A 12,800-nucleotide genomic window follows, 5' to 3' on the forward strand; every position below is an offset into this window, starting at 1 on the left:
ATGGCATAAAACATCCACCCTCAGATCTTTTCAGGCAAAGCATGGCTGTTGATTGCAACTACATGGCCAAGTATGTCAACCTCAATTTTGAAAAGACATAACATCCTCAAAAACTTTAGCGGTTAGGTATACACTCTTTCAACACAATTTCTTAACAATTTTATCTATCTATCTAAAAGACCATATTATTCAGTAGAAGAGTTTCTTAATGACTAACTAAGAAATCACAGTAATGTACAAGTAACTAAAGTGTATTTATCTATATTTGGGTGTCACATACAGCAGCTTAAACTTATTAGTTCCTTTGTTTGTGTTTTATTATATTATGTTGTAGGTTCAATTTTGCAATTTATAGTAATTTTGCAATATATTGGTTTTTGTTTTTTACTTCACTTTTTTTTAACTTGTTTATATATATTTTTTTATTGACGATTTATCTAATTTTATAAAATTGTATTTGTTATTGTTATTGTTATGTATATCTTTTTCGTGAATCTATGTTAAGCTTTGTCCATAAAATTGTATAATTTTCAGTGACAATAAAGCATATTTCTATTCTTTTTTTTGAAAACGATTTCCGGAATGGAAATCGAAACGTCAAATTTTGTTTAGGTAAAACTGTAATTGTAATTAAAATTAACTGTGGCTACGACATTATGTAATAGAAATGATTTTATAAAAATGATTCTTTTGCTTCTTCTTCTTCTTATAGCGACTAGGACTACTCCTGTTTGTCTGCCTCTTATTTTGTTTCATTTTGTAATGCTATGATGCCACAGCTGGCAAGCGGCCGGCCGACCGTAGGAGTATCCGTGTTGACACATCCCCTCTTCATACCCCACTAGACGAAACTGAAGGAGAAGTGGCATGGAGAGCATATTTAAGACGAGGAGGAGAATCATAGGATCAGTCATTCTTAACGTATTGAATTAGGAATAGCTCAATGGCAGAGATGCACCGGGTTGAGGCGCCGCAGCATTGACGTGGCGTTCCACCGGAACCGTTACCGCAGTGAGCGGTAGTAACCAGGGCCGGATTAAGGCACGGGCCAACTGGGCCGCGGCCCAGGGCGGCAAAATTTTGGGGCGGCGGATTTGAGAAAAAAAAAGTGTAATTATTTTTGATTGATTATAAAGCTTTATTATCGATTATCAAGACCAGTGAACCTGAGCATTAAATATTAAAAAACTATTTTATTGTTTATTATTTATTTATAACGCGACACTCTGCGCGGTGTAATGTGTCGCAGTACACTACGCTACGCCACTCTATCCAAGTGAGTCGAAGGGGCGAGGCGGCAGTCTGTATCGTACGCTACGCACGGGAAATTTAGTTGTGGGATCGTAGTAGTTGCTAGCATTGGCTGATGGCAGGCGTCTTGTCGCCTTGCCGCTTCCCTCCCCCCACCAACTCCATCACCGCCACGCGCCATTGTCATTCGGTTGTCTGGTCTCAACTCCACGTACTGCAGTCTGTCTAACTGTTTAGGTTTAACGTTTTTGTAATTTGTTTTGAGCGGAGTAACATTTTGAAATTGTAACTTGTGAGGTAAGAAATATTTATTTGTTTATAGTAATGGTAATGTAAGTTAATATAGACCGCGCTCTAGCGGTCGCAATTTTTGACCGATTTTCTTCAAATTCGGCACACGCACACACTTTCCTTTTTGCAATATCTCGGCTAAGTTATTTAGCCAAAAGAATCCCATAACATTTACCCCCTTTTTGGGGGGGTTTTACCCCAAAATTTTGGTTTTTGGGGCCCGTATGGGAAAAATTCTTCTTTATGTTTTAAATTCGTGTAGAGCATATTTTTCTGAAAATGTTAAGGCAAATTTCGATTTTCTAGCTAATTCCGTTCTCTATAAGGAAAAATGTAATTCGGCATGTTGCCATACGTATAGGTTTCACAATGAGTTGAATAAGTAATGGAAGGAAATTCGCTTCCCTCATTTTTTCGCTTCATTTTTCCTGTCGTATCGTACTACAGTTTTGAATTATACAGATATTCTTTTTTTTACAGTCAGACCTTTACTTCCGATGTCATTGATGCTATAACAAGCAGCTGTACAAATGGATGGACGCAAACGGCTCAGTGGGTGGCAATACAAAAAAGTAGCCGAAGAGAAGAAAAAAAAATTGACAGAAGTTGTAAATAAAACTGCGAAGCTTGATACATTTTTTACAAGAAGTAACCTACCAGTGCCACCAGAACCAGTGCTTTTAGAAAGTGTCAAAGAATTTTGTGAAGTAGAACTAGAAGTATGTTCCATATTAACGCCTTCAGCTTCAACAGCTTCAGCATCAGTGCCTTCAGCTTTAACATCAACCCCTCCAGCTTCAGCATCAGCCCCTTCAGCTTCAACATCAACCCCTTTAGCTTCAGCATCAGCCCCTCCGGTTTCAACATCAACCCCTTCAGCTTCAGCATCAACCCCTTCAGCTTCACCCTCAACCCCTTCAGCATCAGCACCTTCAGCTTCGTCATGTGTTGATACTGACAAGATCAAACCAGCTATATCCGAATTAACTTTTGTTGTTGACGAGATTGAAGATCAATTAACAGTCTCTGAACCTGACTCTTCTGTCCATTTGAAACCAAATTATGATCCTGCTTTATGGATAGTGAATGAAGAGACGCGGGAATATTTTGTTAAAAATGGATGGAATCAAAATAAAGATTGCGATTTTAAAAAATCTGAAAGGCAATATCCAGACAGGAAAAGAGTGTTGGCTAAATGGCTATTCGACAGAAAACTTGCAAATGGCGAAATTGTAAATAGAGATTTCTTGATTTACTCACCAAGTTTAGGCTCTTTGTTCTGTGGTCCATGCAAATTGTTTAGTTCGACCTCTACTCAGTTTACTGAAAATGGGTTCAGTGATTGGAAACATGCATCAGCGAGAATAAAAGAGCATGAAAACTCGCACGTTCACTACAATGTGTAATAGTATACAAACAAAGAGCAGAAGCAGCCGGGAGGATCGATAAGCTTCTACAAAACCAAGTGGAAGAAGAAATAAGGTATTGGAAGGCAGTTCTCCAGAGAGTGGTGGCCGTAATAAAAAAACTTGCCTCGCGTGGTCTTGCCTTTAGGGGGACTGACGAAAAATTTGGTTCTTTTTCAAATGGCAACTATATGATGTGCTTGGAGCTGATTGCCGAATTTGATCCATTTTTGAAAGCACACATTGAAAAATATGGGAAAGCGGGTAAAGGCAAACAGTCATACCTATCATCAACCATTTGTGAAGAACTCATCGAAATAATGGCAAAAACCGTTATTGATACAATTTTGAATGATGCTAAGAAAAGCAAGTACTATTCTATAATAGTAGATTCCACCCCTGATGTAACACACATTGATCAATTGTCTTTCATATTAAGGTATGTGAATGAATTGGGAATCCCTGAAGAACATTTTGTTGAATTTATGAAAAATCAAGGTCATACAGGTGAAGAACTAGTGAACTCAGTGCTTTCTTTCCTACAGTCGAAAGGATTGGACATACAAAACTGTAGGGGACAGTCCTATGACAACGCGTCAAATATGTCAGGAATGTACTCGGGGTTGCAGGCAAGACTTAAAGAAAAGAATCCCTTGATATTTTATGTGCCTTGTTCAGCGCATTCACTAAATTTAGTGGGATCAAGCGCAGCAGAATGCTGTTCTCTTGCAAAACATTTCTTTGATCTCTTGCAAGGATTGTACAATTTTTTCTCGTCTTCTACGCACAGGTGGAATCTTCTTCTGTCAAATTTCACGGCCACAGGAAAGGACAAGAACACGTCGTTGAAGTCTCTCAGTGTTACAAGATGGTCTGCAAGGGAAGAAGCTTGCAAAAGCCTTAATAAAGACTACAAACCCATGGTCAAGACGCTGATAGACATGACTTCAAGCAATCATGAAAACAAACAGACACAATCCAAAGCCAAAGGGTTGTTGCGAAAACTAATGTCTCTAGAAACATGTTTCATGGCAGCCCTTTGGGGAGATGTACTTCAAAAATTTAATTCAGTCAGTGAAAAGATCCAGGCTGAAAATATGACCGTGGACAGCGTTGTAATCCTGTACAACTCACTCACAGAGTATGTGATGAACATGAAAGACATGTTTACCCACTATAAGAAAGAGGGCGAAAAAAAACTGCAAATTGCGCAAGGTGAAATGAGACAGAACGATGAGCCAGAACTTCCACAAGAGACGCAGCCGCAGGTGCAGCAAGATTTTGATCGCCCAAAAAGAAAGGCGAAAAGAAAGAGGTTCTTTGATGAATCTTCAGAAGAAGATGAAGAAAGAACTTATGATGAGGATGATGACATTAGGGGAAATTGTCTTCAACAAAGTTATGACATCATCGTGGAAACACTTCAGTTTCAGTTAGACAAAAGGATCTCTGTGTACACAGACTTCGTTGCAAAGTTTTCATTTCTAACAAAATTAAAGACTCTAACTACCGAAGAAATTACTGCTAACGCGACGTCTTTGCAGAAAATCTATATTGAAGACATTGAAGAGTCAGAGTTTATATGCGAGTGCATCCATCTGAAAGGACTTCTGATCCGAGGAAACTACAAAGAAGCCGAAAAAGACTTTTCACTATCAAACTTGTACAGATTTTTGATAGAAAAAAATCTACAGGACTTGTTTCCCAACGTGGCTATTGGTTTGAAAATGTTTTTGACAACTCCTGCTACAAACTGTTCTGCTGAGAGATCGTTTTCGACCTTGAAAAGAGTAAAAAACTATCTGCGTTCAACAGTGACTCAAGAACGACTCGTCAGCCTGGCTGTTTTAGCCATAGAACATGAACTGACAACAAAACTCGATTTCAGTGCAGTTGTTGATGATTTTTCCAATGCACGTGCAAGAAAGAAGAAGTTTTAAGTTATATTTACTTTAACAAAGCTAATTTAGTGAGTAAGTTATTTGTTTGGATATGTGATTTGTATGCTCTGAACAGTTATATTTCGATGTTGTATATATTTGTTATTATCCTATATTCAATACAGAAATTATCATTTATTTTGCAGTCTTACTCTGTACACCTTTTACTAATTTTAGCCCCTTCCTAACTGTCCTGTTTTTGCCCATAAATCGACAGCAATGACCGATTATGGCTCAAAGCCTGCGGGCACATTCACAGGTGAGCCGTCGCCGAGTAACGAAGCCGAATTTTCACTTCACTCCAAATCAATCATTCTCAGCCAAAATAGTCATAAAACTATAAAAGAATTGTTGAGTTTGGGAATTACGAGCTGCATGATGTTTCACAAAATAATATCAACAACGATTTTATTTACTATTATTGTAATCTTAAGTAATGGAATATCACGGTTGTAGAAAATGGTTTCGTAATTAACGGAGTTTTGTCAAATAGTTTATTTTAATTAATAAAACGCAATTTTAGGACATAGTTTCTTGTTTTCATCATGAGAGGTACTAAAACCATTACAATATCAAGAGACAGTTGAGCGCTGGAAAATGTCCCAAAATGCGTTATTTTGCCTCTAAATTTCAATTTTTTTCGGGGGGGGGCCCCGGACCCCCCCCCCGGTGTTGCACCCCCGCTAGGGCGGCAGGCAGACCTCTGGCCCATGGGCGGCAAAAGTGTTAATCCGGCCCTGGTAGTAACGATGGACGGGTGACTGTATGTCGCTGTTCAATGTTATCGCATTGAATTGAAATGCGATGTCTCCGGGTCTGAATGTGTAGATAGGTTGATTCCATGTAGCGAGATTGTTATTGTATATATATATTGTGCCGTGTCTTGCATCGTTTTAATATTACTATTATGTTTCGATGACAGTAATAAGTATAATGTTATTTTTCCTTTGCAGAAGATATAATTATATTTTATTTTGATTTGTTTTGAACTGTACATAAATACCTTAAATATATTTACTTTGTAAACAAAAAATGAATAACCATTTTCAATTTCGTGGCAACACGAAAATACAGCCGCATCATATACTATTTCAATCAGAGAGTGCAGCAAGCACCTCTACCGGTTTCGAAACTTATTAGTTTCTCATCAGGAGGCACATATGCTGCTCTCTCTGATCCAACCAGGACAAACTCCGGCGTGCAGTTACGAATTGCAACGAACGAAATGGCATGGATGCCTTAGCGGTAACTGCTAGCAAGAGACAAGTTTTCAATCTAATAGCACATAAAACAACACTAAAAACGGTAGAGGTGCTTGCTGCACTCTCTGATTGAAATAGTATATGATGCGGCTGTATTTTCGTGTTGCAACCAGAGGCGGATTTGAAGATTTGCCGCCCCTGGGCTATCTACAAATTGCCGCCCCCCCTTTTTCCTTCTTGACTGATTAGCTGCAAACAAATCGATGATGTCATCATAATTTATTTTTTTTGTCATATCGGATTCGATTGACAAAACTGCCGACCAATTCAAACGATCATGTGACATTGTTGACCTCAAGTAGTTCTTTATCCTACGGAGTACGGAAAAAGATCTTTCAGCCGAGCAGTTAGATGCTGGCATTGTAGAAAATATCCTTAGGGCAATGTCAACGTATGGATACAAATCTTGCAGATCGTTATCATAAAGGAGCTCGCAAAAAGTGGGGAGTGTCTTTGGGCGATCTTCTTTGTCGATGGTTTTAATGAATCCAAAGAAATGTAGACATTCATTGCCGAATTCTTCCGCATCTGGCAAATCATTAGGATATTCTTTGCTCAACCTCGCTGCATTATCTTTTATGTCATTACTGTTCATAGTTGCTCCACTGATTAAAAAATCAAATCTTGCGCTAAGCAAACTGTACACTTCCTTTCTTCTGGTCAATTCGGATATGAGCCTGTCAACGATGACGAGATAAGTGTTGGTTTTAAATGCAATTCCACCACTGAGCTCAGTTTCATTATCTCTGGTTTCGCCCGCTAAAAGCTTTCGTTTCTTTTTTCTTCTGGTCTGGTCTTCGTACTCAGCAATACCAGCCTTCTCAAGGGCTCCATTTTCATAGATTTCAAACTCATCTCGAATACTGTTAACATATTCTATTAATGACTCATAGAGTTTTGCGACAGTTGATAGGTCGACGTATGTTGACTGTAGCTTTTTACTTGTCAGGTTGAACCTAGATAACAAGTCTCCCCACAAAATAGAGAGAATCGCTGTTTCTAGCCGTTGTATTTGCTGAAGGTATCCAGAAGCTTCACATCTTGTTTTAGGTTTCTCATTCTCATCATTTGATATGACGGTGAGTGCCTCAATTACTTCATTCCAGTCTCTGTTAAGGCTTTGACAAGCATCATCACGTGCGGACCAACGAGTGTCTGATAATTTCTTTAAACTAACATTCTCTTTTTTCACCAATAATTCTTTCAATATTTCCCATCGCTTGGTAGAGCTTGTGAAAAAAACGTAAAGGTTTTGAAGAAGTAAGAAGAAATTAGTACTTTCTGTACAACAGCTGGCAGCGTTGTCTCCAACTAAATTAAGAGAGTGTGCAGAGCATGGAGTATACATGGCAGAAGGGCTAACCTCACGAATCCTGGCTTGTAAGCCAGTATACATACCGGACATATTCGATGCATTATCGAATGACTGACCCCTACAGTTTTCAATATCAATTTCATTTTCGGCCAGAACTTTAATAACTGCATCAAACAGAGCTTCTGATCTGTGGCCAACTGATGGAAGAAAACAAAGAAATCTTTCAACGGACTTTCCGTTAGGTAACACATACCGAAGGACTATTGCGAGTTGGTCTGTATGCGTAATATCTGGGCTAGAATCTACAATAATAGAAAAATATTTCGCTACTTTAACTTCTTCTACTATTTCTTTCACGACTTTATGGGCCATTAGTTTTACAAACTCTTCATAAGTAGTCGAGGATAAATATGAAGTATGACCCTGTCCGGGATTTCCATATTTAGCGATGTGCTCAGCTATGAATGGGTCAAATTCGGCAATCAATTCTAGACACAAGATGAAATTGTCACTGTTTGACAATGACCCGAATTTCTCATCGTGCCCTCTTAAAGGAAGACCTGCAGCTGCTAGGGATTTAACTACTGCAACCACTCTCTTCAGTACATTGCGCCAGTAGTTTTGCTCGTCTTCAATTTGACTGGTGAGCAGTGATTGTATTCCCTTTGATGACATCCTGGTTTTCATTGCCAATACACATGTCTTGTGGTCAGAGGAATTTTCATGCGATTTCAAAATGTCATTGCCATGCTTCCAGTCATCACAACCTTCTTTCGCAAGTTTTGTTGTGCCACCAAATAATTGGCAGGGAACACAATACAATTTGCCACTGCTCTCGGAATACATCAAGTAGGATCTTTTCATCTCTTTGCCGTTTATCAGCTTTGTTTTCAGAAGGGACTTAGATAAATATCGATTTTGCCCTCCAATTAATCTTTTTGACCGTGATAAATCCATTTCATCTATGTTTTGGTTGATTCCTCTCGTAACCACATATTCACGAGTACGGTCATTTATCTCCCACAAAGCTGGGTCATCCACAATTTTAACATCCAAAGGATACAGTATCACCTTATCTTCATTTGAAGACCGTGATGAGGATAAACGCTCTGGTTCCTTAATCGATGCTTCAGCGTCATTAAGAGCATCATCACCTTCTTTTACGTGAGTCTGACCATAATTAGGCCTACCACTACCGCACGGAGTGACATTGTCGTCGGTAGGAGTACATTTTAAGTTTTCATCTTGAGAGTTGCTTTTCTTAAAAAAATTTGATATCTTTGCGGTTTTTTCTACTACTTCTCTTTGTTTTTCCAGTTTTTTCTGAGCTTCTTTTCGGTAGCCAGAACCACTCAATCGTTTCCGCCCATTACTCATCGTTAATATTTTCTGAAAATAAAATATTTCTGTAGTATAAAGTATTTCTGTAGTAGAAAAAGTATAAATAGTTTAGGATGTTATGTCTACAAAAATAATTGATTAATTACATAACACAAAACTAAGAACTTCAATTTTAACTGTTAAAAACAAATGTAAAGAAAAAATGGAAACTATTCTGAAGGACTACTTTAAGCACTATGTAGTAACGTATGTTTTACAAGGTCTATTAATTATCCAAGAGCGGGACTCTACTGTAGGCCTACTGCCTGGGTTTTATAAAGGTTTTATACGAGCGCGGTCGTTACTGGATCACGTACAGTTCGCCCAAAGTATCTGTGCACTTGACTGTAACAGCTGTAATAACATTAGTTAAATGGAGAGTGGGCTCTTTTCTAAAAACATTAGTTATTGGTTCCTTCTGCTGTCATCACAACACGACCTTAAAGTTTTAGGCAGCCGATGAAAAACATGTCTACTGAGGACGATAGAGAGAAAAAACTGTTTATTTCCATTATTATTTGGCTTACACAGTTCTGTGTTGTTGTATGGAAATATTTTGAATGGCTAGTCATGTGCACAGATACTTTGGGCGAACTGTAATATATGAGCAAAAAAATCTTTTCATATAAATAAATTACTGTATAAATAAAAGACTTTACAAAAAAATATTTATACAAGTGGCCTGAAAATATGTGGTTAGGGTTAGAAGTTAAGCAGTTAGGACGACTTGATAAATTTCCCTTATAAGCTAATCAGAATAACGGGATAGCGCTTTTTGGTGTTTAAATCAAAAATGAAATAAAATGATTGTATACTAAACTCTTTGACTTACCTGTCTTATCTTCAATTAAAAGTATTTCAGAAAACAATACACTCATAAACTGTCACACATAACCTATAAAGTCAGAGTAAACCACCAACACAAACTGAACAACTGAACTGACTGATATCGGAAGCGCGGAGCGGCGGCGCGTGGCGTACGTGGTTGCCAACCACTGTAGGGGGGGGCAGTGATAGTAAGGGAGGGGAGCGGCGACCTAGCCTGACGGCGCCGACGGGCGGCGGCGGGCTCGGCTACTTCAAACGATACCTCCAAACCTCAAAGCCTCAGAGCCCGTCGGCTGACTAGTTGCGCGCGGCGCGCGAATACTGTTGCGTCAAGGAACATACTATATTTCATTAACGTTACGTTAGAACTACAAAATAAATAGAATATATTAAGTGAATGATTTTTTTTTAATTCTAATTTACAAATTGTTATTTTACAAATTATTACAAGTATTTTTTCACATATTTTTAACTTTTTGAATAATTTTTTTTATTTTTATTTAATTTTGCCGCCCCCTGAAATCTGCCGCCCTGGGCTATAGCCCATTCAGCCCTTATGTAAATCCAGCCCTGGTTGCAACGAAATTGAAAATGGTTATTCATTTTTTGTTTACATGTTTACTCTGATTGGAGTACGAAGGGAACCATTCTCGTTGGAACTTTACCGCACTGAGCAGATGGGACGTGAATTATAAATTGTAAAATTCCCTCATCTTCCTTAGTCTCAGCATCCATATAGCTTGCAAATTTTAGAAGCCTCGGAGGTGTAACCAGAGAAGGTTCCTATTGTTTTCAATCTGGTAGGATGTAGAGCAACATTTTTAGTGTTGTTTTATGTGCTATTAGATTGAAAACTTAGTCTCTGTCTCTATATTTACTTTGTTTTTAACCTGTGTTTTACTGAGTCTGTCGTCCTGAAAGAGCTACCCGTTAGGTACAAGTTGTTGTTGACTGTACATTGTCTTTCCACCTTTTCGGCGGCCTTTTAACGGGCCTTCTGGTATACGGCTTGTTGTTTTTACAGATCTTCACTAATCTATCTAGTCCCATTCGGTTTACATGTTCGTTCCAGTTTTTTTTCTTGTTTTTATCCACCTATCTACCTGTTAATATTTTGAATTTTGCATTGATAACTAAATAAATAAATACTTTATTTTCTTTTAGACAGACAGAGTCTGTATAGAATTAGTCAAAAGTAATACATTAAGTAAATATAACAAACAAATAAACAATTTCACTACACAAACAAACAATGAAAATACATTTAAAATTGAAGAAATTCTTCAACCGAATAAAAAGTGTGTGTCATCAGAAATTCCTTTAAATTTAGTTTAAAGCTTGTCGGGCTCCTACACAATTTTATATGCGCTGGTAATCTATTATAGAGTCTTTGTCCCATTTTACCCGGGGACCTGCAATATATATTTCCCCTACACATTGGGGCACGCAAGGTATCTTTATATCTAGTATTCATGTTATGTATTTGCCCATTGGTTTTAAAATTTTCGAGGTTATTAAATATATATATATATATATATATATATATATATATATATATATATATATATATATATACAAGTCTCCAGAATATAAATACAGGCCAATGGCAATATTTTGAAATTTTGAAAGTACTGCCTACAACTTGTTTTATGAGGGATACCAGCAATAGTCCGTATTATTCTTTTTTGTGCAAAAAAGACTTCATTGATATGGCAACTTGATCCCCAAAAACAAATCCCGTATCTCAAACGAGATTCGGCTTGGGCACAATAAAGCATTATTAATTGTTTCTCCGTTAATACTTGTTTTAAATTTCGAAACAAAAACGTTACTGAGTTTAACTTTGCGGCCAGCGTATCACAATGTTTCCTCCAATTAAGACATTCATCTAAATGAAGTCCTAAGAACTTTAATGATGAAACAAGTTCAATATCATTATTATTTATATTTAAGTTAATTGGATTCATACATCGTTGCCTATTATGAAACTGCATGAAAAGAGTTTTTTGGGTGTTCAACAATAAATAATTAGGGATTCCAATGAACTGTCAGTGGTGGCCGGTGGATGGCTAAACTGACATGGCCATAGACATAGATAAGGGGGGTGGTCATCGCGTATCTAATGTTTACATTAAATATTGACAAATTTGTAAAGAATACCCTGTTTGGTTTTGTTTTTTGTTAATTGTGTAGCGAAATCTGTGAAATTGTGATAGCAAATTAAATATGAAGTGGTTTAATAATTGGATACGCCTATGGATGACAGTTTTGCCATCCAGCAGCCATATTATATCACGTGATTTGGAATGCCTAATTATTACAGAACCAGTTGTAAAGATCTGACAGATTGTTCGGTATACTTCTGTTGCTTTGCCTGTCTCTTAATGATATGTCCGCTATCGATCTTAATACTTTCATTTCTATATTGTTGATTTGTTGTTTCGTCTTTCTTGTATCGGTCCTTGTCTCCACTGCATATGCTAGGATTGGTCGTACTGTTGTCTTGTATACTTTCATTTTGCAATCCGTGGTCAGATATTTTTTTCTCCATAATATGGTTTCCCGGAGGCAACCACTTACTCTTGCTGCTTGTCTTGTGGTCACTGTTCTTATGTTCCTGTCACTAGTGATCTTTACTTTGAATTTCATTACTTGTTCTATAATTTTGCCTTCTATTTCTAGTTTGCATCTACACGGCTCTTTACTGATCATTTAGTTTTTTCTACTGATATTCTCATATTAAGTATATTTGCTGTGATATTGAAGGTGTGGAGCTGCCTTTGTAGGTCATCCTCCTTATCATCAACTACTTACTTACTTTCCGTGTCCGGAACACCAACAACTTTAAATTCTGTATTTCCAATGGTTGGCCACATAGATGGCCCTGTCATTTGCTATAATTAAGTCTTGTTCTGTGCAGGTCTCTCTCATCTCTGTGCATGATAGTAGATGCTGGCTGGTCTGAACCGCGCCACAGTCGCAGGTATCGTCCTCCTGGTATCCCCATTTTTTCAGGTTACTAGCACAACGTGAAACGCCGGTTCTTAGTCTGTTTAGTGCTTTCCAAGTCGGATACGGTAAATTGTGTCCAGCAGCCATTTCCTCCGAGGGAGGAAAATGTGTCGCG

At 37.8% G+C, this 12,800-nt stretch overlaps 1 protein-coding gene across 1 annotated transcript; it reads left to right on the forward strand.

The window, feature by feature from the left end:
* The first annotated feature begins 1,094 nt into the window (after positions 1–1,094).
* Positions 1,095–5,344, forward strand: LOC126881755 (inactive protein tyrosine kinase pTKL-like). Its single transcript, XM_050646228.1, has 3 exons — positions 1,095–1,548; positions 2,023–2,774; positions 5,066–5,344. The coding sequence occupies exons 2-3, from the start codon at positions 2,073–2,075 to the stop codon at positions 5,342–5,344; spliced, it is 981 nt and encodes a 326-aa protein (XP_050502185.1). The 5' UTR covers positions 1,095–1,548; positions 2,023–2,072.
* Positions 5,345–12,800: the final 7,456 nt, after the last annotated feature.

The sequence above is a fragment of the Diabrotica virgifera genome, chromosome 3 (genome assembly GCF_917563875.1).
Source record: "Diabrotica virgifera virgifera chromosome 3, PGI_DIABVI_V3a".
Classification (NCBI taxonomy): Eukaryota; Metazoa; Arthropoda; class Insecta; order Coleoptera; family Chrysomelidae; genus Diabrotica; species Diabrotica virgifera.

What these genes read in the sequence shown, in the direction of transcription:
- LOC126881755 (XM_050646228.1), top strand. Translation starts at nt 2,073, where the DNA reads ATGGATGGACGCAAACGGCTCAGTGGGTGGCAATACAAAAAAGTAGCC. An exon ending in AACTTGCAAATGGCGAAATT is followed by an intron (nt 2,775 to 5,065) that starts GTAAATAGAGAT and finishes TACTAATTTTAG; the next exon opens with CCCCTTCCTAACTGTCCTGT.